Below are 26,791 nucleotides of genomic sequence, written 5' to 3'. Positions count from 1 at the left end.
GAAGGCCTGTGGATATCCAAGTATTCTGATGCATAGCATATACCAGCTAACTTTTACAGTGCTGTGACTTCACTATTTTCAGTAGAAACTAAGGATGTTCTACCTCTCTGCAAAAAAAAGTTTGGGGAATCTGCAGCTCCAGCTTGGATATGTTCAAGACTTAACTGGACATGGCCCTGAGCAGCATGGTCTAATCATACCTCCTCTGAGTAGGAGGTTGGACTAGACTCCACAGATGACTCTTCAAATCTAAATTTTTCCTTTGTTCTATGAAAATTTGTTTCACCAACTAACATGAAAATAAATGCCAGACTTAAAAGTGTTCAATATTTAAGAATCTACCCATTATTTAAGAATCCAAATGTTTTAGGACACGATGGTCAGCTCTATATACAGGCAAGTGCTACAGAAATATATAAAATTTATTATTTTGAGAGTCCTGTGGTGTAACATTCTCTGTGGTTTAACATCCTAACAGACAGACTGATACAGTATAAGTTAGATCAGTAGACAGTGAGGTAGATTGAAAACTGACTGAATGACTAGGCCCAGAGGATTGTGTTCAGAAGCACAACGACCAGCTGAAGGTTAGCCATGAATGGTGGACACCAGTGCTCAATAGTGGGTCCAATCTTGTTCAGCATCTTCATTATGTGGGTCCAGAGGAGGGCCATGAAAATGGTCAGAGGGCTGGAACACCTCTCCTATGAAAAGAGGCTGAGAGAATTGGGGTTATTCAGCTTGGAGAAGAGAAGGCTGCGGGGACACCTTGTTGCAGCCTTTCAATATATAAAGGAAGCTTGTAAGAAAGATGGAGAGAGACTTTTTACCAGGGCCTGTAGTGACAGGACAAGGGGCACCTGTTTTAAACTGAAAGAGGGTAGATATAAATTGCACATAAGAAATTGTTTTACCATAAGGGTAGTGAAACAGTAGAACAGGTTGCCCAGAGAAGTTGTGGATGCCTCATCATTGGAAGTGTTCAAACTCAGATTGGACAGGGCTTTGAGCAACCTGATATAGTGAAAGGTGTTCCTGCCCATGGCGGGGTGGGGGGTTGGAACTAGATGATCTTCAAAGGTTCTTTCCAACTCAAACTGTTCTATGACACTATCATTCTATGATTAATGGTCTGGAAGACTAGGCAGAGTACACCCTCCATAACTTTGCAGACGATGCAAAACAGGGAGGAGTGGCTGATACAGAGGCTTGTGCTGGTATCCAGAGGGACCTGGATGGGCTGGAGAAATGGGCTGACAGGAACCTCATGAACTTCAACAAAGGGAAATGCCAAGTCCTACCCCTGAGGAGAAATTTTAGACAGCGTGAAGGTTACATGTCACAATAGAGGTCTGTAAGTGGAACGAGAGAGTTTATGCATTACACTGAATTTGGGTGTAGGCATTAGATGGGTACATGTTTTCAGGCCAAAGTATGTGGTCTTTGTGGAGCAGGAGCACAGCACCTAGAGTACAGTTAACAGGGGCGTATGAGGGGTCTCTCTTGCAGCCCGTGGAGCCTGGTGTTGGTGCTGACCACAGCAGGGAGAAGAAATGGAAAGTAGCTGTGGGGTGCCAAGCACAACCATAGTCCAGGGATGTGCAGACCCCCAAAGCCCAGGGAAAGGGTCCCCATTTGGAGCCACACCCTCTCTCTGCAACAGTTCTCCATGTCCTCAGCAAACCTCTTGCCACCCTGGTGTGGGAGGAGACAAGAGTGACTATGGGGATCATTGGAAAAGCTAGTAAAATAACTTGCTTGGTGATGTGAATTACAGCTGGTGCCTACTTCAGGACCTCACTGCCCATGTGGATGCTCTGAGCAAAGGACGTGCCACAGGTCAGTGACTGTCGAGGGACAGGGAAGTCCCATAGATGAGCACTGTTGATGGTGGTTGAGTAAATCGCTGAATCCTCCAGTTTCAGGCAATGACCCAAAGAAACACCAGTGTGTTTCTGCAGGTACTGGGAAAGCAGATCTTGTCAGAAAGCTGCTCAGCCCCTCCTGGAGCCTCCCAGCTCATAGACAAGCAGAGACACAGGAACTCGAGATCCCTTTTCTTTCCCTGCTTTGTTAGTGCTTCTTTTCAGCTCCAGGTTTCACAAAAAGTGAAGAGAGAGTGAAAGGCACAAGCCCTGAGCACTATGCAAGTGAGTGCAAGTAGCAGGAGGCTGGCTGCCACTACCCCACCAAATGAGCTGCAGGCCAGGAGAGGGCTCTTACTGCAGGGACTTAGCTCATCCACTGTCTGCCCCAGCAGCATCTGAAAGGGAAATGTTCTCTGAGTCCCAGAGCTGCCGGGTCTTTCCAGAGCCAGTGGCTCTAGGAAGGCATGGCAGAAGCTGCTGCTTCTTTGACCTGTGCTTTATCTCCAGGAAAATACTATTAAAGGTAAATAGCTTAGAATTTATCTGTACTTTACAGTGCACAGCAAGGATATATCACAAAGCTGTTCCCATCTTCTGCAACATTTTAGGCCAAATGGCAAGAAAAGACAGCAAAGCCTTCTAGAAATTCCAAGTCAGTGTTTAAACTACCAGAGTACTAAGAGTTTAAAAATAATAAAATAATAATGACAGAGCATTCTAGAAATTCTGAGCTTGTCTAAGACAACCTACTGGTGCTTTACAGAAAATTAAGATCAAGTTCATTTCTACAGAATGCACTCAGTTTTATACAGTGTTACCTGGGAATGTCCCCTATTCATTACTTCATTTGCCCGTCTCACACTCAGCCTACTCCTATGCTGGGAAGAATACCCATCTGCACACTGACCTACACACCCCCTGTTCCCTGCTTTCATGAGTCTAGCCAGTTTTCTCAGCCTGTAGATATGGCAAGCCTAGGATACCTCCTTGTCCTGGTTTCGGTAGGGATAGAGTTAATTTCCTTTCTAGTAGCTGGTACAGTGTTTTGGATTTAGGATGAGAACAATGTTGATAACGCACCGATGTTTTAGTTGTTGCCAAGTCGTGCTTACACTAGCCAAGGACTTTTTAGTTTTCCATGCTCTACCGACTGAGAAGGCTGGAGGTGCACAAGAAGCTGGGAGGGGGCACAGCCAGGACAGCTGACCCAAACTGGCCAAAGGGACATTCCATACCATGTGACGTCATGCTCAGTACATAAACTGGGGAAAGCTGGCCCGGGGGGGCCACTGCTCGGGGACTGGCTGGGCATCGGTCAGTGGGTGGTGAGCAATTGTACTGTGCATCACTTGCTTTGTGTATTATTATTATTATCATATTATTATTATTATCATTTTATTTCAATTATTAAACTGTTTTTTATCTCAACCCACGAGTTTTTTCTCACTTGTGCTCTTCCAATTCTCTCCCCCATCCCACCGGGTGGGGGGGGAGTGAGCGAGCGGCTGCGTGGTGCTCAGTTGCCGACTGAGATTAAACCATGACACTCCTGGAGCAGAACTATTGCTCAGCATAGCAGTAGCCATAAAGATTTGAAAGACCTAAAAATGTGAAACCAGCAAAGAAGTTCTCATAGTACTTTTCAAGTCTTGTCCATGTAGTTCATGTGGGAGAAGCAGTATGATTATCTGTAAAGGGAGAGTTGTCTGTAAAATCACTAAGCCAAGATTCAACTACAAAATTCTGGGTTGTGACTACCATCTTCTTTCTTTCTGGAGGGAAGGGGATATTTTAAAAAAAGGAAAAAAAACCCACTCTCATTTGGTTCAATCACTTCTTTATTTACATGGAGAACTGTTCAGGGAACTGTTGGGGTTTTTTGCTATATTTTTGACAAAGTTTCACTTTGCCATAAATGAGAAAGTCTAAGAAGGTAAAAGCTTCATGAAACCTTAGGGTTCAACAGAAAAAAAACCCAATATCAAACCCAAAACATTTAGCTATATTCAGCAGCTGATAGCTCAGTGCTGGAAGATGTCCTAATCTCCTCTGTGAGGAGCAGCAGTTCTACAGCCAAATCTGGTAATTAGGAACCCATGTCACATTTTTGAAATGTTTCCGAAAACCTACACCTTAGGAAGCAGGATGACAGCAGTTGCAAGTCTGCCAGTGAAAAAAGGATGTTGCCTCTATCAAAAACATCTTGTGTGCTTCTAGAAGGCAATAGAGTCACAGGGCTCCGTAGGCAAAGCTTTGAACTACCTGAAGTATAAAAGGAAATGGCCTCCTGATTTCTTCCAATCCCTGGATCGTACCCTTCATCCTAGCACTGATGCTTTAGATGAAAACTTTTGTCAGCCCTCGTAATCTCTGTCTTGGCCAAGTCAGATTTTGATCTTACCACCTGAGGAATAAAGTGTTCTGCAGGGATTACCTGTATGAGATGGAGAACAGAGCAATACAGATCTGCCAAGAACCGTGTTAACATGTCAAGACTGGGCCCATGTCATCAGGTGATGGCATGTAACAGATTCTTTGACTATTACATGCATTCCTTCTGGCCCCATTTGTTGAAAGGCACACTATTTCCCTACACGTTAAAAAATAGGCCCCCTCAGCAGGGTGGGACAGCACTGCACACCAATTACCCTTCTTTTGCTCTAAATCATGTAAAATTATCTCTAAGATAGTTGCCCTATGTTTGCCTGCCCTCCACAAACACTACAAAATAATAATCTGATAAAATAGGGGTGTGCTGGGGCCATAAATGTGCCTTCTTAGATCCAGCAGCACTGTGACTGCTAGGCCTTGGTAGTTAACATAGTTAATTAACTGTAAGATATAGTTCTTAACTGTAGTACGTCACCATTAATGCATCTGTCAAATGTTTCAGGGCCATCAGGTTTGAGAGGCCAGTCCTAGGATTTAGACCCGAACTGTAATAAAAAGTAACAGGAGTTGTGTATATATATATATATTTTTTTTTTTTAAATAGTTTGGGTTGGAAAGGACCAGGGTCATCTAGTCCAACCCCCCCTGCCATAGGCAGGGACATCTTCAACTAGATCAGGTTGCTCAGAGCCCCGTCCAACCTGACCTTGAACCGAGTCTTGAATGAGGCTCCATCTCTGTCAGGCTCTGTCTTGTTTGACTCTGTCAGAGTCTCTGTCAATGTGCGTAGGAACATCCCTTAGACAGGCCTGTGGGGTTATGTGACAAGGCACTGGCAGTGCGGGGCTGCAGGGCAGCCTCTGTGAGAGGCTGGAGCTGCCTCGTGCTGGACACAGCTGATTCCAGCCAGCTCCAACAGACCCACCCCAGGACGTGGCTGAGCCCCTCAGGCAAAATGGTGGCGCCTCAGAGAAAACACACTTAAGAAAGGGCAAAACACACTGGGCAGAGAGAGGAGGAGGAGAAAAAAAAAAAAAAAGAGTGAGAAACAGCAGAGGGAACAGCAAGGTCAAAGAAGGAGGAGGAGGAGGCGGTCCATGACACACCAGCAGATATTCACACTGCGGTCTGTGCAGGGACCCACTGCTGTAACAGGAGAAAACCGTGAGGAGGAAGGAACAGCACAGAGGAGCTGTTACGAACTGACCATAAGCCTCTCATTCTGCATCCCCCTGCGCTGCTGGTGGGGAGGAGTCAGGAGTGAAGGAATGAATTTAAGCTTGGGAAATGGGGCAGGAAAGGTGCTATTTTAATGTTTGTCTTCTTTGTTTCTCACAGTACAAATCTACTTTAATTGGTAATAAATTAGTTTTCTCCAAGTCAAGTCTGTTTTGCTTGTGACAGTGACTGGTAAACAATCTCCCTGTCTTTATCTCAACCCACGAGCTTTCTTATCCTCCCACTGAGGAGGAACAGTGAGTGAGCAGCTGGTTGGGTGTTTGGCTCTTTGCCAAGGCTAACTCACCACAATATGCATACAACAAAGAATATAAAATGAAATAAAATGCTGTGTCATATGAAAGAAAAAATAAATTATAAGTTACCATGTCTTTAAGCTTTACTAGGGGGTTTGTTCACACCAGCATTCTTTAATGAGAAACAACCTGTATCCACAAGATTGCATGCTGGTCATCATGACATTAATTTATTGTGCTCAGTGTTCAGTTTATCCTGTTTATGAGGGCCATTATACATATGAGTTTTAATTGACTGAAGCAATATGATAATGACAAAAAAAGTATTTTCCACATTTGCAGGAAATGAGGAATATGCTTTCTGAAATAAAATTCTTGTTAGCTGAAGTTAGCACAACAGATTTGAAAGCACCAAAGTCATAATCCACAACATTATTCTAGTTATTCTCTCAGCTTTTATTTGAAATATCAATACTTTCCATTATATAGTTTATACATTAAGCAGTAGGGAATTGTCTTTATTTCACATCATCCAGTACTGAAGTGGCACATTTGAAGCAGCACATTAAACCTCTGAAACAGTCTGTACAATTTAGATAAATAGAACTCTGGATTACTAAACTAACAAAACTCTGCAACTGTTACCAAAAGAATGCCAAGAAGCGAGGCACAGCACTGTTCACACAAAGTGCAGGAAGGAGGAACACAAGAGAACGAACTAAACATATGGGAAATGTTTTTGCATATACAGCCACATGTCTTTAATTGCTTAACACAAAAAGATAACAAGTTTTATTTAGTCCTCATTGAGGGCAGAATATGCACAAATGATGTTCGAAGAACACATGGTAGAAGCAAATGAAGTGAGGGTTGTGTTTGGTTGGTTATTGTATTCCTCAGTGAATGAATTTACAAAGGATATCTGGTGCTTAAGCAGCATGATTTTGTGCCAAGACTTGACAAAAAACAGTTAACAAATGCCAGTTGTATTCCCCATCTTGCCCTCTTACTGGCATTTTGGTGAGCATGCTCAAAGTTCCTGAAGGGCAAATTCAGGTGCTTTGTGGTCCAAGGTTTTTACTACAGGAATCCCCATTTTATGGTTTACAGTTTGCCTCTGGATGGAAATAGGCCTTTTAACAATAACTAAGAATATAAAAATGAGCAGCGAGCAGCTGGACACACAGTACAGTGGTTCACTTTCTGAGAAACCAGAGGGTCTACATTTACACTGCCTCTGTGAGAACAGCAAGTCAGTCTGGTTGGAAGATACAATTCTGGTTAGTCAGTGTTAGACCTGTGTGAACTGTATCATTAGGAAGGGAAAGATGGAATGGCAAGAACTTTTCCCTCTTTCTACAGAGAACTAAGACTGAAAAGTAATACAGTGGTGATAGGCATTATCTTCCCAATACCACCTTCACGTCCTGCCACTTCACTGTAAGTTACCTGCTTTGCCTGCCATCGTCTTCCCAGCTTCATCTCAGTAATGGCTCTGGTTACCACCAGGCCAGCATGGCCAATAAACTAACCCACACTGTGCTGGCTCAGAAGATACCACGCATCACCACCACGTAGTACGACAACACGTAAACCAAAGATGCTCAGTGGGAATCGATGACTCTAACCACTGCACTTGTAAGGTGTAAGAAGCAGCATTTTAAAAGCAGTGGTACTGACACAACTATCTGGGTCAGAGGTGGTGGATCAGCCATCCTAATTGGGTAATGGAACTAGAATATCGACATAATTGATGGGGAAGAAACCTGACTGGCCATGAAGCATCCCCTCATACCAGTTTTCATCAATCTGGTTAGTGAGGGTAATGATATCACCCTCTTTAAATCCCAGCTCGCCTTCATTTTCTGGCTCAAAGTCATACAGAGCTCGGCAGCATGGCTGATCCATGTGAACACCTATGGAGAAGAAACATAAAGAAGAAACAATGTGCTTAAAAATCTCATCAGTTACAGTATCCTTTTTACCATTGTACCTACTACATTTTGGTGTTTCTGGTATCACTGATATGCTGATGACAGTTCTTTGATAACATCTAAATTTGGACTGCTAAACTTAATTAGAAGACACCTATCAGCTTTTGGCAGCCTTCGGTTTTTGTATGTGACTGCTAGTAAATGTCCGAAAATCCTCAAAGAACCAAGCTACAGTCAAGCCCACACCTAAAAGCATGGCTATGATCAGTTTGGAATCTAATTTTTATCTGTTTACGAAACACAAAAAATGAAGCAAAAGCCCTAATATTTCCACTTTACTGGCACAGAGATGCTTTGCCTATTTACCTCAGTTAAGTAGTGTAAGGGGTAGCTTAAAACAACAGTGAAGATACAACTGTATCTTTGTCCTTTGTTTGGAAACTTCACTGGTATGGCTATACTGTAAACCACTGTATATGCTCCTAATCCTCTGAATTTTAATATGAAGTTTCCAAAGACCTTTTCTCCCCATTCCCACAAAACACTAGATTTCAGGGCCACCAATACAGATTGAGAACAAGTTTGAAATTGAAAGCTTTCTAATATGCTAGTTCATGAACATCTGACCATAAACCCTTTAGGATGGCTAATGGATATTATTATAAGTCATTAGTTAGACTAGATTTTCATACATTATATGAAATTAATAAATATTCCTCCCATCCCCCATATTCCTCCCCCCAAAGTCTCTATAGCTTCAAGCCTACCAAAAGCAAAATTGTTACTCATCAAAATAGTTAGGATTTAGCAGCACTAAATTTTAAGGAATCTTATCCCTACCTGACTTTCCATAGCAAAAGTTCATGCACTCCCAGTGGTCAGAATGAATCGACACATGCCACTCCACCATAATGACACTTCTAAGAATACATATTTCAGCTTTTTCACGTATACTGGCTTCAGGATGTAAGTTTCAGATTCAAACTTTTTGCATATTCATTTCAACCACTCACTATAGCTAGAAGGCCCATGCTTGAGCTATTTTAGGACAAAATTATTCCATTTCTATAGGTGTCAATACAGCAAGTTTTTCAAATACCAGATTTAATTTATTAAATTCTGTAGTGAAACTTTCTTTCATTTCTTTACGTATCACTCACAGTGTATTTTGCTTTATTTGTCATGAAGACTATTTTGCTGGCATCAACAAGCCTTACAACGCGTGTTTGGTATCCTCATTGCTACCAGCTCAAATTTAGAAGACTTAGCAAATAAACTGTAATGACCATAGAAGATCAGAGCTTTGAATGAACCAACCCAAACATACATTAAAGAATTTTCAAAGAAGAAGGTGTTTCTCTGAAACCGATAAACCCTTCAAAAGAAAGAACCCCTATTCAAGAAAATGCTAAATACTGCTCTCTGAAGAAGAAAACACGAATGCTGAAGAGACACAGGAACATCAGTCTGCACTGCCTTAGCACAGACAAGTGTTCATGACACTACAAAAAAGAAGTGAAGAAGAAAATTACAGGTGGCATGAGAAGAGCTTTAGCACGCAAGACTCAAGCCACGCTCATGCACAAGGAATCTCCATTGTATCCCCCTCCTCACTAGCATAGTGAGATTACTAGAGTTTGCAAGATTATGCAAGACAATTTCCGGTTACAGGTGCCAAATGGAGATACTGTTGCTGCCTACATCTGGGAGAACATCAAACATTTACATCAGGATGTGATGGGAAGGAAGGAAATCCTGATTAAAGATCTAGTGAAAAAAATCCAGTCTTGCAAGGTGGAGTGTGCTAGCAATTGTCACTGAGGTAAACTGGAATAACTGAGGTCAGGGTCTGGACAGAGGACAGCCCTCACCGTAACATGGGATAACAGACCATTACTGTGAGAAACAAATAATAAGGCTTTCTTAGTATGTGCCGATATGAAATAAATACTTCTTTAAGATAATAATTACGCACAGTCATATAAATGCTTAATCTTGCTTGTGCCATTCCCAATTGGACAAAGAAAATAACTCAGATGGCTTTGTTTTTCTTTTTAGTGATTTTTACTTTCAGGCTCTTTGTGTTGTAATAGCTGGTTTTAAAAAGCAGGATAAGGTTATGGAGGTTTTGGGGAGGTTCAGGGTTCTGCATTTTCATGGAAAACTTCCAGTTGTTCTTTAGATTTTCTAACTGCCTATTTTGTAAAGATCTATTTTTCAAGGTGAATTTAGTACAGCAGCATCTCTTTGAGCTTCTAAGACTAAGGAAATTTTTGACCCAAAGACATTTAAAGCAGTGGATGATCCATCCCTGTTCTCCTGCCCAAGGATGTGAACACTTTACAAAGAAACAAGCTCAAACAGCTCTCTCCTATACTATCCTCATTCTCATTTTCCCTCACTATGGAAGAACAAATCTCTAGAAGAAAGCATGGAACTTCTGCATGGTAGCAAAACTTCAGACAGAATTGGCTTTTCTTCTCTCATTGCTACTGCCATTACCTGACGGTTTGGGTGTGGTGGCATGGGATATTCCTCCATTGTGCTGAGTATTGTCACCAGTTGTGAAATCCAGGCTCATACGGGGTTTGGGCTGGTATTCTCTCCTGGGCTGAGATGATGCCTCTTTTATTCTGCCAAAACATGAAGTTAAATGTGAAGAGTTAGTTTCTTGTTAACAGATGAGATGCACCAAACATCCTTATTTCCATGGGTGAAGATCCCATCCAGCACTCATACAGACTAAACAAGTTTTGGCATTTGGAGTAATTTTTTGTTTACAACATTATTTTAAATTACCAAAAAACACCTGATGTGACTATGCCATGAGGTTGTTAATTTTTCTTTCCCTCTAGGAACCTAGCATTTTGTCTGGCTTCCTTTTGTCTAACAATAACAAAAAGCTTCTAAGGGAGAAAAACTTGTTACGTGATTAGCAATGCCTACAGAAGGGCTGTACAAACATCCCTGCCCCCATTTTTAGCACGATTTTTGCTTCTATCCCTGGCAAGCCTTAACTATTCAGTTGGTCGATGCCAACTCTTGTCATTTTGTGAGGAGACTGTGTGGGAATGTACTGACTTCAGTTGCAGACTTAGTTAATTTGTAATTTGGAATACTTGTTTGACAAAGGCACACAAGTCCAGTTTTCCTGACTCTCAAGATAAAAATATTATGCATCATTCATTTCAACTTATTCTTCTAACTGAGAAATCTAGAATTTCTAGGAAAGGGTACATTTTCAGATTCTAGGGTAAAATCCAGGGAAGGGATGATGACAGAATCAGAGCAGCTTATGCAGAACAACTGCCCCATCTATTTCTAATACTGCATATGGATGAATACTTGAGTCAAGGCCTCCATATTTAAAGGACAAGTTAGCTTCTCTAACCTTCTCTAGATCTGCCCCAGACGATGTTGGTAGCACATTTTGATTTATCTATTGAAAACATCTGCTTCTAACTTAACCAGTTTTGGTCCTGATAACAAGGGTTTCCTGACCATCCATAATATTATCAGTATTAGTCAGTCCCCAGAGGCTGCTTTTCTTCTTCATAAACAAAAACATAAGCATATTAAAAACATAAATTGATGAAGTTGTCAAAATAAACTTAAATAAAAAGGCTTTGCTGTGTTTCATTCATTAAAGGAAGTTACTTTTTCAAAACAGTAAAGTTTTGAAGAAAGAAATAAACAAGTTCTATTACACTTAATACTTCCATGAAACAAACACCATTTTTTACAGATTATGAACTAGAAGGCAACAGTTCTAGTGACTTGTTAAAAATTACCCAAAAGCTCAGCATGAGCCATGTTTCTTAAGAAAAGAAACATCTCCAAGGAAACCATTCCTGCTTCCCAGCTGCTCTGTCACGATACTCTGTCTTGAAAACTGCAGCCTCCTTTTGCTTGATGAAAAAGAGAGTTTAAAAGGAAAAGAAAGCCTTTGCTGACCTTCCAGATTTTATTAATTTTATTGCAAGTCTCCCAATGTTTGCCAAGTTTCTAAAGTCCCAGTTTCTGGAAGTATGGTATTTTAAGGAAGTTTATGCCTTCCATTAATGTGTAGGAGAAAAATGAAAATTCTTGCACTTGCAGTTCCTGAAGAAAATTTTGAAGCCTAATCTAAAGGGCCCAGAAAGAAGACTCAAGTGCAGTTTTAAATTTTTCATAGTTTTTGCAGTCTCATATTTTTTTAAAATTCTTTGGGCAGTATTTTAAACAGCACCATCTTAGCAGTTAGAAGACATTGTCCATGCCAAACAACAGCACGAACAAGTTCCATTCACATCTTTTAAAAAGTGTCTAGAAAACAGACAGTATGTGCTGTAGACATCACTGAGAGTGAACAGTAACAAATTTGCTCAGCTTGAGAGTAAAGCATTCTTTATTTTCTGGTCCATATGGTCAAAAAAACAACCTCCCAAAACCCAGGGCCAAATACATTATTTGCCACCTGCATATCGTCAGCAGGAAAAGACAAGTAGTTCAAATAGTAACAGATCTACATCCCTGCTTAATCTCTGGCATGAACACATCACAGTGCTCTAATTTGTGTCCAGTGGTGTGAACAAAGGATGATTTAGCCAGCAGACTCTTTACAATTAGGAAGGCACAGTAAGTTTATGCAAAAGATTTACTTCAGCTGATCTATAATAGCACTCTGATGCAAAGTTCTTGAAAAGCTGAAATCATTCAGCGCTGAAACTTAAAGCAAAGATACTGACCATTTAGCAGATGTTTCAAAAGGGCAAAGGATTATCTGAATTGATACAGAAAGAGAAATCTGTTGCAGAGAGAGGTATGTTCACTTTATGGTGTAACTTATGGGCTACAGAACAACCCACCTGTTCCTGAGGATTTTTTAATGCTTCTGAAAAGTAAGTGAATTGCAGTATTCATTTGGAAGTGCTGAAAATCATTCTGTTAGTTGTTTAGACAGTACTGCAAGCTGTATCTAGAAACAGCCCCTGCTGGGCAGCCTACCCACACAAAACAAGTGCTGCTCCTAATCGCAAAGAAATTTTAAGAGTTAGAACTGGATGAGGCTTACAGACTATGTGCTCTGAGAAAATAAACGCTGACAGAGCCAGTAGTACCAGAAACTAGATCTACACTAATGACATCAGAAAACAGAAAAGAATCATGAATGATTAAAAAGCTGCCTTCACATAGTATGTGAACATTATCTGCTCTTGGGTATTACGTCCAGCTTTTAGGAAGAGTCTTCCAGAACCATGTGGACTAAAGAAATCTTTCCTGTATGTTAAGTTTCCTTGAAGAAGAACAGGTGTGTGGGAAGCTGTTAAACTTTTACAAACATTATTTTCCTCATTTCAAGGGGTAAAATCTGTTTTGTATTGGCAGAAACAAAAATTCTAAGCTAAAAATTCTAAAATTCTATTAAAAATATATTGTATCAATTCTGAGATAGCATTCACAGTTACAGAAAAGGGGATGGAAGAGGTAAACTCAGTTAAGCCTTGTACCAAGTTTGATCTGATAATAAAGCTGGAAAAAAGGAACATTTAATAAGGTGGCAAATGATGGGGATCTCACTACCTGGCTCAGGAAGATCTCCAGGTAGATGAGAATGTAACAAGATAGTCTTTTCCAATAGCAATCATTAACATCTTCTCTCAGAAAGACTACTTTGTGAATACATGCAGGAATGGTAAGGAATCTAAAGTTTTAAGTCTCACTGATGTCCAGTATTTACAAACACTTGCTTTCGGTTAAATTACATTTAACAGCTTTACGGAGCCAAGATGCTTTCTTGAACTCAGTCCTCATTCAGTCGTACTCAGAAGTATATGCACCTCCAAAACATACAAACTTCAGCTTGCAACTGCCTAATGAAATGGCCCTTGTTTTCATAAACATACAATGACCAAGTTGCAAAAGATAACAGCATTGCATTCGACTCATAGGTTTTCTGCCTCTGTAAAACAAAAGAACAACAAACCTACAAAAAGTGCATTACCTATCTTCCAGCTTAGAAGTAACTTGCTGTAGGATCTGTGTGGCCTGCTTGTGGTATTCCAGCTGGGCTTGTACGAGAGCAGAAAGCTGGCTCACTTGTTCAATCTGAGGATTGACATTAAAACATCAGATCTTAGGCAAGTACTAACAGCTCAGCAATAGCAAGTAAAGACCACTGTCACACTGACACTGCAAAGGCAGTTTTACTTATCTCTCTAAAAACTTGATTCATCCTTGTAGTTCATAAATAGTTATGTATCAGTCTTTATTCATTAGCAGGTCTGGTTATGACCTGATCTGGAATAGTAACTGCATCTCTTCTGCGCTGATCATCTCCATGGCTGATTTGCATGAACAGCAGCCTACAGACCTACCTCATTCAGCAAACACTATGAAAGTAAAATTGAGACTGTAATGAGAGCATAATACACCTTCTTCCTCCCTGCCTTTGAGGGGCACAAAACCATAGGGACTATGGTCATGCTTCTGTTGTATTCTGGCCTGTGAAGCAGACCAAAACAGGAAGATACTACGTACTCTTGGACGCAGAATATTTCTAGTGAAGGCAGATAGCATTCTACTTCATGAGGCAAAAAAAATTCAAAAGTCTTGTGTGGCCAGTGCAACTGCTAGCAGTTGCCATAATATACAATGCCGCAATGGTGTAATGCAGGCCAGCACTATCTGGCCACAAGGGGTTGGATGTTACTACAAGGATTAAAACTATAAACTTGTTATACTTCTTTCATTTCAGCACAGCTATATTTAATTTCTAACACATGAGTATTTTCAGATTTGTTATGGCCCCTCTACAGCAATCTGGTAACAAAATGAAGAATTAAATTAGGTGTGTATTTAAACTTTAAATAAATCCAATCATTTACTTCAACAGAAATATTTAAACTGAGTTTCCTTTGATCACATGTTCTGAAAGACAGACTTCAGCTGAATTTTTTTTTCCTCCAAAAGAGATAAACTTTTATTCTTGCTTGATTTTACAGTTTCAACATTAATTATAAATAGAAGATTAAAAAAAACTAATAGATCCTTAATCCTAAACCAGTCTGTAAGCAAAAAATATGCTGCAGAGTCAGATTTGAGCAGTCACATTAACTTTGGCATTCCTATTCACTATTGCATCTGATTATAGCAGAGACCATGGGGTTGTGAGTTCATTGTTTCTGATCTTTACCAATCCTCTCAGCAGCCCACACACTTGAGCAAAAGCCTTGGCTCAAACCCTAAAAGCACAGCTAAGTAAAAGTCATGACTTACATTTACATAATTCTAAGAAGGAAGATATTTTGGTTTTGTAACACTATGCAGTTAGGAAGCACAACGATGATACAGAGGATTTATGTTCTTTAGCTCAGTTACCTATAAAATACCTATAAAATTAGTCCTACACGTGCATGCTGTACATTACTATAGCTTCTGAGCCTCTCACTGAGTCCACCAAGGAGGCAAGTGCTTTCCCATTGTACAGTGACAGGAATCTGTGGCATCATGGATTTAATAAGGCTTTCAAGTTTTAGACTGCTTCAGACTGCCTTCACTGCTGAACCAGTATCTTTCTCTTCTTAAGATTCAGCTCAAAGATTAACAAGGGATATCTCACATCCATCTCCAGAAGGTTGAACATGCTTGACTCAGCAATTTCTTTTGATTCGTCAAATTTCTCCAGAGCTTGGCGAAGTTCTTCATCGGGGAGCTTGCCCTGTCTTTTCTTTTTGTAATCAAAATCTAGGCGTCGACCCTCCATTTTCTTTAGGTGATGCTAAAAAAACAAAAATGCAAACACAAGCACAAAACAAAGGATGTTCCCCAACTCTTCTTATACTGCACTGTAATCAGGTAGTCCATGTACATTTGCAAGCACGTGCTGTTTGCTGTATATCAACCCTTCCCTAGAGGGGACATATACAGAACAATGAAGTAGGTGGTTTTACATATTATTTAAGAAGCCATGGTGCACTGCTGTCTAAGTGACAGACCTTCAACATTAAAAAAAGGCCACGCAGAATGGATAACTGCAGTTGCCACCTGTATAAAAGATACATGAGTTTCTAGCTTTTTAACTCTGATGCAGAATTACCTGAACACTATGGTTTTCCCCTAGATGTTTAAGAGAAAACTATTAAAAGCACAGGTTAGTACATTTTTGCCTGTGTAACAGTTCTCATAAACAAAGCAACAAAGAAAATATTTTATCATTTCTATCAGACCACCAAAGGATCTTAATGTTATCTTTTATTAAAGATTTTCTAGTTTGTTAACTGACGTGACATTCATATCAATCTGTTAAGCAGCTGCCACATCAAGCTGGCCAAAAGTTAATGTTACCAGCACGAGCATGAATACTTTAGGTGTTTACTTTCCCTCAGAAGAATCAATTTGTCATCTATTATAATATTTATAACTTTGTCAACTTTGTAAATTATATCAAACTGCCTAAGACATCTTTCTTCCACATATATTTAACAATATGAAAGCCTTACTGAGCTCAGAAGAACAGTTACTTACACAGAGAAGCATTTGCTGAATTTGGAGTCACTTTTACTTCCACAATTATAAAATTAAGCTGTGTCCACAGAAGTATGTGTGCAAACTGATTTTTCTCTGTAAATGCTGGCTGGTTCTTGGATTACTAATTATGTAATTCATGCAAGAAAACAGCGTTTGTGTTCAAAATTCCTGGGAATGTTTCGGACACAGTCTTCATACAGACAAAAGAGTAGTGCCAGTCTAGAGGCAACTCTCAAAATGCCCTCACATGTCATACACCAGAAAATTGAATGTAAACATCTGTTCATCTATTTAGTGAAATGAGCTTTCAAATGGTAGGATTAGAGTACTGCGTTCATGTTGGCATAAGCTTGACAATGCTACTGTCAAAAAATGTTAGAATTTTGATCTTTCTCTTTCTAAACCATCAACAAGAGACACAGAACTGAAAAGTAAAACTCAAGTCAAAAGAGACTAAAATCAGATGATCTGCAAATCTGAAAGCCCATTTTGAATTACATAACTAACAAATTTTGAACATATACACAGTCTACACATTTGGCATTCTTAAAATGCCACATTGAGGGCAATACCTGTATTTCTCTCAGATCTTTGTCATGGAGATTCTGAAGTGGGTCAATGAAGTTTTGTTTCACTTCCATGTCTAAAGAGTCCTTGACCTCAGAAAGCTCCTTCATAGCTTCTCCCACATCTGCAAGTGCTGGTCCTGAAAGAAAAGATGCCCAATTTATCTCAAAATAACTTAATTCCAAATTACTGTAGAATGAAACCAAGTCATGGAAATTTCAGTTAACATTTAATTTTAAGTCTCAAGTTTAGGAAAGAAACAGAGTATGATGCACTGTGTGAAAGGGCAACATGGATTTTACACTTCTGCAGCCCCCAGAGTTTATGCATTGTAACACAGCTGAACTTGAGGATCTGCGCTGCATCACGATAGCCACCTTGTTGTCCGTTCATTCCTCACTCTGGTGAAACAAACATGCTAGAAAAGAATTATCTGTATTTGCTCCAGTGTTGCCATCACCAGACACAAGACCGCATATAAAAATAACTCTAATGCAAGTCTAGGTCTCCCTGTTTGTATCAGTGAGACTGGTGACAGTATCAAGTGTAAAAATTCTTAACAATTTCACTGAATTTTTTTTTTGATGAAAGATTTTTTTGATGAAACTATTGACTTCATACACCTACTCAAGTTCAAAAACTTCAATAAGAATTAGCTGCCTTCTGGGATTTCCTCCAAGATTAACTTGAGGGCCACAAAAATTACCACTCTGGTTTACCTCCTCTGCATAAAAACAAAAGCAAGAAACTCAAAAATACCCTCTTGGTTTGAGGTGTAGGTTGGTGGAAAAAAAATCCACTTTCAAAGAATACAAAGGGTCTGAAAACCTAAAAATGTGAGAAATCAGAAGGAGCTTTGTCTCCCAAGCAGAGGATACCAGGAATGCACTGCAAAACTAGAGAGCCTGCCTGACCTAGACGAAGAGTGATGAACAGCCATAATAGCTGCTATTAATTAAGAATGTGAAAATAATTGCCATATCTACTCTGCTGCATGCTACTGCAATCATCAGGGAATATACAGCAATTTGCACAAACTAAATTCTGTTAGTTCTTCATTCTCCCTTTAAAACATGTTTGAAATTTAGTAAATGAGAGGCAACCAATTAAAAAAACAATTCAGTAGTCTTTAGCACAAATCAACCTACATCTGCCAAGCTAACTAGTAAATTATATAGAACAAGAAAGTACCTTTCTATTGCAGATGTCTTTATGGCAGGAACAACATTTTATGAAGATTCCAATAGGAAATAGAATTTTCACAGTCCTATTTGAGGGTCCCATGTGTTGCCATATAAAAATGGCCACAGAGAAGCCCACATAAATAGGACAGAAAGACAAAGGATCCTGTCGTGAATGTCGTCTCTTAGTTAGACCTCTACTGTTGAAGAACACAATGTTAAGTCTCAATTTAACATTTCTAACTCAGGCAGCTGTAAACTCATTTGGGGCTTGGAGGGAGGAACAGTTGACAGGTAAGACAGGAGTATTCACTAGTGCCTTAAAATGTGGAATTTGGTCAGAAAAAAGGTCCGAGTCTATTAAAAATCTATTAGCCTTTATTCCTTGCCTGTAATGAAGACAATAACATTTACTATAAGGATTCTGAGGACAAAACGGTTTCATTGTACACATGCATAGACAATAATACAATCTCTGAACAGGTACATCTTTCATCCCAACACATCCCCAGTAACATGATCTATGACAGAGAGCCTAAAGTCTATATGGATATGGGTCCAAATGGAAACAATATGAATTTCATCCACAAGAAAAAAATCTCTAGTCCAAATTCGCAACAGATACTCAACGGGCCTAGACCAACCTTAAAGGAGAAGTCTGATGAAGCAGAACTCTAATACTTCTTGCAGAAGTTCTTCCTTTATAGAGGAAGAATATATATATATATATATATATAGTGGTCCTTTATAAAGACCACAACACTTTAATAATGAAAGTTATATTAAATTTTACTACCATTTTTATTGCATTATAACAGAAAGGGAAGTAATCAAGTTACCAAAGTTGCATTCTTCTCCAAGTTCTCGCCCAAATTTCAGCATCGCATCTGCCAGCAAGGCTTCAGCCTGAGGGTAACCTGGTCCCTTTTCCTGACCTCGAATTTTTGACATAGTGTTGATCATGCTGAGTTTAGCTCTGGAAGCTGAAGAAGGCAAGTGACAGAGGTTACAACGCGCAATAGTTTGACTACACAGACAGGAATGCACTCTTTAATTTATCTGAGCTACCTACAACATATTTGAAGGACATTAAGTTTAGGACTAAGCCCTGTTTTTCATCAATTAATTTTAGAGCAAAGGAATGAAATGTTGTTGGTCACTGATTTTTTTCTTCTGCTAGTAGGCTAGAGAGAAGGCTCTGTCCTGAACTTTAAGCCAAAGTTTCCCTTGAAATGACTTGGACAGAAGAAAGTCCAGGAACACTCCCAAGATAGCATGTTTGACACGTGCTACAACTCAGGTAGAAAAATCTTTAAGCTATCCCCAAATTCTTAATCTTAAAATCATCAGGTACCAGACGGATAGCAGATTGAGCCAGCCTTTCTCTCAAGGAGAAGTCCAGACTAGGTGCACTCAAGATTAAACTGTGGTGCCCCACTTTTTAAATGTTTGAAAGTTTTTCTGTTGTAGAATATTAAATAAAACCTATGTCCCCAAACATGATGTCCAACCACCTTTGAAACACTTTTTGCTTTTTATGGGGATTTGGGGAAAATCCTACTTCAATATGGTTTTCAATTGTACTTTAGCTTGTATTTTATTTCAGATACACAACTGCAGATCAGAAGAAAACACACAATTATCATAATTGATGAAAATAAAGACAGCAAACATAAAAGAACTAATTTGTTTGATGATGTGCTTTAGTGAATTTTTGCAACTACAGAATATGAATGGCCTACAGAGAATGAATTAATTAATGGCACTTGACTTCAAATTTTGCCTAATCCTATTGCCAGCAAAGCTGACTCAGTGGGTGTTTCTACCTATATTATCGTGTGTGCTACAAGAGGGCAGCTACGAATGCCTCTACCTTCCTCCTTGCAAAGGCTTGACTTTGTTAGTTGCTCCTATGAGTTAGTATTTCTGTTTACAAAACACTAGTAGCTCACACTGTTGTGTGCCGATTTCATTGGTCAAAACTCAACCTTGCACACACTTCTACAACAAAACAAAACATTAGCAGACTGAAGTCAACAAGTGTTTTGCTCTTAATTTATTGTTGAAAGTGCGTATCAAGAGATGGTTCTTGTTGCCAAGTGTGTTTCACTTTGTGGCATAGAAATGTATGCACAGACATAGACACAGAAACAGACAGGAAAATCAGGCAAGTGTCATAGTACTTATTTTGCCTGAGAAGCAGCTAAGAAAAGATAACATATTTTAACGTATAGTAATTACGTTTTCGTAAGCTTTCTCACTACTCTTGAGTGCCACCAGATCACGCTTTTCAGCATCTGAATTTCTTGATGCCTTCTGTTTCTACCCACCACAAAACTACAGTCAGCAGACTGGTTGACTGTTCAGTGTAAGAAACTGCATTTTAATGAAGTGTCTGTCCTTTAAAAATGGCATCGAAATGATGGTATGGCAATGGGAAAATACAGAAGCGTAACAGAAACTAAGGGACAAACAAAATCAGTCAGGGGAATGGAGGCAGCAAGCTGAATTAAAACAGGAGCAAATGGGAGTATTTTCAGAAATAAAAGAAAAAAATGGAAGAGGGAATATAAAAAAAATGAAGTGGCTATATTCTGGACAGGCAAGTTAAGAGTAGAAAGCAAAAGGTACAGGAAAGAATGAAAGAGATGAAAGGACAATAAGGGAAGGGCAAGAAAAAATCATAAAGAGAAGAAAGGTAAGCATGAAAAATTCATGCTTCAATTATTTATCTAATCATTTAATAATGATTACATTAGAATCCTGATTTAGTAGGAAATCTTAGAATACATCTACCAGTGGTCTCATTCCACTTCTCTTCTTTAACAGTTGATTCTAGTAACTTCCGTGGCAGCAGAGGTAAGTTTGTGCTCAGTTAATCTCAAAATTCCATCCTGAGCCCTTTCATTTCTATTGCTGTATTGTGCTAGTGCCACATGCTTTCTTCTCTAAGTTATGTTTCAACCTGAGCGAGGACAGGCAGAGAGGTACAAAACACCACATGGGAGTGACCTGAATGCTTGATTTTTTCCCCAGTTGCACTCCCTCTCCTTTACATTGACTTTCACGGTGTCACTAATGGTTCACCTTAATATTAAGTGTTAACAGAGCCATGACAAATCATAAGAATACTGCCAAAAGCCTTCGAAAGAAACTTCAGTAGTGGGTTCAATTGCTCATTCTTTGTACTTTCAATCTTGTTCATCCTGCACTTTTTCTTGAAATTACGGACATGTACATCTGCATGCAAAGTCTTTGAGCCTTCATCATGTTCAATTTTAGTTATTTTCAGCTGTCCTTCAGGTTTTTTCGTAATTGGGAACTCTACAAAGCTTTTTCGTTTGCACTAACCTCAGCCCAACATCCCTTTCAATAAATTCACTTTTGTCTTTAATACCCTTTTCCCTTCCCTTCCCTTCTCCTTTTCCTTTTCCTTTTTCCTTCCAGCATTAGTTAACTAACTGTTTAGTGAAGTTAGACAATGCTGCATACTTCATTTATTGATCCTTCAAAACACCATGAAGCCAGTTGATCCCTAGCACTGCAGTACTGTTATCCAAGCATATTGATGTTTTCAGGGTACATCTTACTCATCAAGGTATGTGTGCTACATCCCAAACCCTCCTCCCCCTACCAAACCTAGGTAAACTTTTAAAGAAAACCTTCTATTAAATATTGCTATTAAAGAATTTTTTTTTATTAAATTTCCCCCCTCTTCCCAATGTAATTTTTCTATTTTTTATGAAAATGAGAAAGCAAACAGGAAATACTGGAAATCAACATTTTTGGTGCCCCAGGTAAATAGTAATACAGTTGTAGGGAGAATTTTAAAGAAGAAATTTTTTATTTTATTGAAAAAAGAAGTAATTTTCCATGCAATTCTTCTCACTATAGGGAGGCCTTTTGCAACTGGCATAAAACAATCTAAGATCAGGTGAGAGCTGAAAAGAGTCAGTCCTTTCCTCTTACTCCATCTGCTACCATTGCCCAGCTGTGGAATGAATAACATGATCTCATTTGATATGCAAGAAAGTAAATCTTCCTCCTGCCTATTACAATTTTAATTTTCTGATCCTACTTCCACATGCCACAAGCAGATGAAGGGACGTGTAGCTAGAGTATGGAAACTGCTCTTTCCTGCAGCACTGCAAACTTCTATCAGCCTGAGGTGCTTGAAATCACACCCTTAGCTACTTCCAGAAATTTTGCTTTCTGCCATTGCTGTGAGCCTCTTTCATGATTCACAGCAATCATAATCACTCAGATGTGTCAGGAAGGCAGCCAGAGAAGCACTAAACAGCCAAAGCTTGTAACTCAGTCTATATGATGTTGCACAACAGCAGCTTGACAGTAGTTAACAATTTTATCACTAGTCCCATAATGTTTGTCAATCCTATTGCTTTTCCTGCAGAGTGCTTGTTGACGATGAGCAATGAAGCTGTGGACTCAAGTCATAAACAATATTTCATCTGTTGACATAGAAACTGTTCTAGTCATCATTATTTTCTCTCTAGCAGTTCTTGAACTTTTAAATATTATTCCTCCTTTTTTCAAGCCACTGGCAGCATCATCAAATTATCCTCCTTTCCTCTGTGGTCTAACATAAAAATACCACCAATTAAGCTCTATCAGCAACAGTCCTTCATCCTACCACACTGGAGTTAAAATATTTCACATCAGTTCAAATTTGTTTCCAGCTATTAGGAAACAAATTCCTCACAGTGAATGAGTGAATTTGGTCTGTACTTCCATGAAACTCTAAGATACTTATGGTAGGTAGAGGGCCTCATTTTACCTTCATGCTAACTTCGCACAAGCATAACTCCATTTGACCCCGTCAGTGAAGCTGGCATTGACTTATGCTAGTATCAAAACCCTTATGTTCCTAGATCACTATGTAAATCTTCAAGTTCTTTAATTTAATGGTTTACTTGATTATAACAGCTCCAGATCACCCCTCCTTGTGAGGATCCTTTGGCAAGAAAGGAGCATGCAGCCCTCCATCAGCCCAATCACAAAACCTTTCTTTCATCTCCCCATGGAAACCAATCATTTCTTTCTATTTTGAAGGTTCAATTTAGTCATCTCTGATGACGTCCATTTATCTGCCCTTTTCTCCAGTTCAGCATCAACAGCTCTTTTGCACCCTCCCTTTTGTAGTAACTCTAATGAGCATGGGAAATCACTAGAGGACCAGGTGAAAGGTGTTGTTATGTCTCGTCCTGTGCCCTGGAGAAAGTTGCTTCAGAACTTTGTCTTTCTTTCCATGGTCTGCAAGGACTGGCTGGTCCTTTTCCCTCACACAGGGTGAATGACTGGGACTGTAGAAGAAAGAGGTGTCTCATGTAGACACTCTCACCGTGCCTGATCCTGATCCCCACCCGCAGGCTGATTGCCTGGCCTCAGCCTGTCCCCATACCCAGGGAGGTGCCTGATGCCCAGGGCTGCTGCTGCCCCAGTGCCCCCTGGCCACCCTGCTCCTGGCTGGAGCAGTGGGATGGGTGCTGGCTGCCAGGCCCTGCCCTGATGCCCCTGGGGAGTCCACAGCCATCTCCAGCTCCCAGGGAGCCCCTCAAGCTCACAGTGCTGACATTCAGATGCCTGCAAGTAAATACACCTGGTTTCTAGGCATATGCTGCCCCGTTACCTAAAGCAAGAACACACAAAAGGAAAACAAGCCTCCCAAAGTCAGTCATCATTCCCCCAGACAGCTCAACATAGAAGCCTGTATTCATCTCTGTCTTTTACTTCATGGAAACTTCAACAATTTTGTGTTAATCCTAACTGCACCAGTGAGGATGAGACCTGTCAGACTACATATTGGTGAGAAAGAGTATTTTCAAAAAGCGCTACAAGTACTGTGAGACTGTGAAATTACATTACCTGGATTGGGCTGAAGATACTCTATCGTCTTTGCCATTATTTCCATAACTGCCCTGCTGGTAACATCCACTTTCTAGAGGACAGAGAGTTAAACAAAAAGAAACATGATAAAAAGATGTTAGAAAAAAGAAAGATGTTTTTCTCTCTTCTTTTTGTTCTTATAAATTCTTTTAACTCGTCTTATAATTTTATTTTCGTGTCTCTGAGAACAGCCCTGGTACCAGAATGGTGATAATACCTGGAAAGCTACCAAAGCATGAGTCCACCACCTCGGTTTATAGCAGATCCATTCTCAGGTGAGGCCATTAGTACAGAGTACCTCAGGTGTGTTAGGAATTTGATATGACTCATTGTACTGTGCTGATACTTTACATCACCCTGGGAAGCATCCACAATAGGGAAAACTTTTTGATAGAACAGTCACTGAAAACTATTTGAAGAATTAGCCATCTTTGATCCCCTAATAACTGGCAAAATGAGGGGAAAGCAGATGTCAGTCAAAACCAACCACCAATGATAAAATGAGCTGTCTACCTCTTACAGAGCAAGGTCTGGTAAAATTGGGGTAAGGAGGACTAGGTATCATTCCGTTTCCAATTTCAAGAAACCTATCAGCATGGACGCACTGACCATTTATTTCCCCTGGCTGACTCCATTATTTTATATTTAGGAATTTGAAATACTTAGAACTGAATAGCATTACTTTCCTCAACTGTAATAGGAATTCTTGCTTTCTTAAGAAGTACTCCGCAGCAGCTTCCTAAGCTGCATATAGCAAAGTATGCAACTACTCTCCCTCTCAGAATCAGGCCTCAAAGAAAAAAATGCTGCTTTGGCAGATTTGGGGATCCCCGTAACCTGTCCTGTACGCTGCATTTATGAAAACACACTGCATTTCTCTGCAGGCTAGCTTGTGTCCCACAGAGTGAACTCCTTTACCATAATGGCAAGTTCCTATTTTAAAAAAGAACACCTGAGATAGGTTGGTTGCAGCACGCTGTGACTGACCTCTTTCCTGCTTCCTGTTGCCACTGCCATCTGCCAGGTCTTGCTCTATGCTTTACACAAACAAGCAGAAGAGGTCTGCCAGCCCTGGGTGAGTAAGTAGCTGAACTGCCTGGTAGGGAGCCCAGAAATGGCTAGAAGGCTGCAGAGGAGAGTGGGGGCAAGGAAACAGAAGGCCGGGGATAGGCAGAAGGAGCATGTCCACTGCCTGCAGAAAAGCTGGCAAGGGAGACAGGGCCAGGCAGGGAGCGTGGAGGCAACTGATGAGTTTACTCCATTCTCTTCTCAACTCTTAGCGCTCTTATCTCCTGGGCTGCCAACCCATGCCGCCCACAAGCACTACGTGGGACTCACCCCTGGGTGTTGCAATGTCCTATTTTCCACTCTAAACCTTGCATCAGCTTTCTGAATCTTTGTTAACATCTTCCAGTTTTGACAGCAGTGCGTATACTTGCAGCACATTCAAAGGGAAGCTGGGCAGAAGGGCAGAAACCAATTCTGCAGTACTTTCGCTGTAAGAAGTACAAAGGATATGCCCTTCTCCTTTATTTTCCATCCAAGGTTTTTCCCCATCTCACTATACAAATGTACAGATAAATAGCTTCTGTTTCTCTTGATCAGACTTATATATCAGATACGTGCCCTGCAAATCACCTAGCACTAGCTTGTGTTACAAGATTTGATAGTGCCTTTCAAAGTCGAAGCCAGAAAAAACCTGCCCCTACTGATCCTTCCAACTGAAATATTATCACCGCCACACACAGCTGTGGCTTTTTTTTTCCCCTCCATAGAAACACTCAGTGCTACCACTGCCAGCATCACCAACTAGTCTGTTGCGGGGTTAGCTCCATCTACCCAAGGCACTTTGCCAGTGGAGGCTGCCTAACAGGATCTCTGAACTTATGAATGAATATTCCAGTGCACTGACAACCCCCTTCAGCACACAGCTCTTGCTCCTCTTGACTGATGCTCAAGGAGCTGAGAATTACAGGCACCCTTTGCCATTGAAATGACCATCTTGTAGATAGACTTTCAGTGTTGTAGTATCTCGGTTAGTGATAGCCTTGGCTGCAGTGATCACAGTATTGTGGAGCTTGGTATCCTGCTGAGCATGCTGAAGGTTAGTACTAAGACAAAGGTTTTAGATTTTAGAAGAGCAAACTTCAGCTCGCTCAGAGCTCAGTTGGGAGGGATTCCACGGGAAGCTTCCATGGAGGATAAAGGAGCTAGTGAGTGCTGGGAGTTTTTCAAGAATGCTCTCCTGGAAGCACAAAAACAGTTCATCGCCTTAAAGTAGGCAGAGCAAGAGACCCCCTTGGCTTAACTGTGAGCTTCTGAGTCTGCTCAAAACCAAAAGAGAACCACACCAGAGATGGAAAAGCGGAGTAACACCCATTGAGAACTACAAGGGCATTGCCAGGGTGTGCAGAGGTGCAGCTAGAAAAGCAAAAGCTCAGCTCAAATTGAAATTGGCCAGAGATGTCAAAAACTACAAGAAAGGGTTCTTCAAGTACGTAAACAACAAACAGAAGCAGAAGGAAAATATTGGCCCACTGTTAAACAGGAGGGGTGAATTAGTCACCAACAACGCTGAAAAGGCAGAGGTTCTCAACACTTCCTTCACCTCTGTCATTACCAGCTCTGTTGGGCCCCAGGTCTTGGGAGCAAAAATCCAGGTTCATGCAAACACAGACCCAATGTCAGAGAAGGAAGAGTTGGTGCATGAACTATTACAGGAGCTTGACCCCTACAAATCGATGGGCCCTGACAATATCCACCCGAGGGTGTTAAAACAGTTGGCTGACATCATTGCGGGGCCACTCTCCATAATCTTTGAGAAGTCGTGGAGATCAGGGGACATCGCAGGAGACTGGAAGAAGGCTAGTGTCACCCCCATCTACAAGAAGGGCTTAAAGGAGGATCCAGGAAATTATAGGCCCATCAGTCTTACTTCAGTCCCTGGGAAAGTTATGGAACGA

General features: G+C 40.4%; 1 protein-coding gene across 4 annotated transcripts in view; it reads right to left on the bottom strand.

The window, feature by feature from the left end:
• Nucleotides 1–6,166: 6,166 nt before the first annotated feature.
• SH3GL2 (SH3 domain containing GRB2 like 2, endophilin A1) overlaps nucleotides 6,167–26,791 on the bottom strand; it is a 111,999-nt gene continuing 91,374 nt past the window's right edge. For all 4 annotated transcript variants that reach the window (XM_076362695.1, XM_076362693.1, XM_076362696.1 and 1 more), the window contains exons 3-9: nucleotides 23,808–23,880; nucleotides 18,764–18,907; nucleotides 16,749–16,882; nucleotides 15,269–15,427; nucleotides 13,652–13,755; nucleotides 10,171–10,301; nucleotides 6,167–7,650 (exon numbers count right to left, since the gene is read on the bottom strand). In XM_076362695.1, the coding sequence (XP_076218810.1) occupies nucleotides 7,451–7,650; nucleotides 10,171–10,301; nucleotides 13,652–13,755; nucleotides 15,269–15,427; nucleotides 16,749–16,882; nucleotides 18,764–18,907; nucleotides 23,808–23,880 (945 nt within the window). In that variant the 3' untranslated portion in view covers nucleotides 6,167–7,450. The remainder of the gene's footprint in view (nucleotides 7,651–10,170; nucleotides 10,302–13,651; nucleotides 13,756–15,268; nucleotides 15,428–16,748; nucleotides 16,883–18,763; nucleotides 18,908–23,807; nucleotides 23,881–26,791) is intronic.

Source organism: Aptenodytes patagonicus, chromosome Z (genome assembly GCF_965638725.1).
Source record: "Aptenodytes patagonicus chromosome Z, bAptPat1.pri.cur, whole genome shotgun sequence".
Lineage (NCBI taxonomy): Eukaryota > Metazoa > Chordata > Aves > Sphenisciformes > Spheniscidae > Aptenodytes > Aptenodytes patagonicus.
Note: the sequence above shows the minus strand (reverse complement) of the source record. Positions and strands in the feature narration are given on the sequence as shown.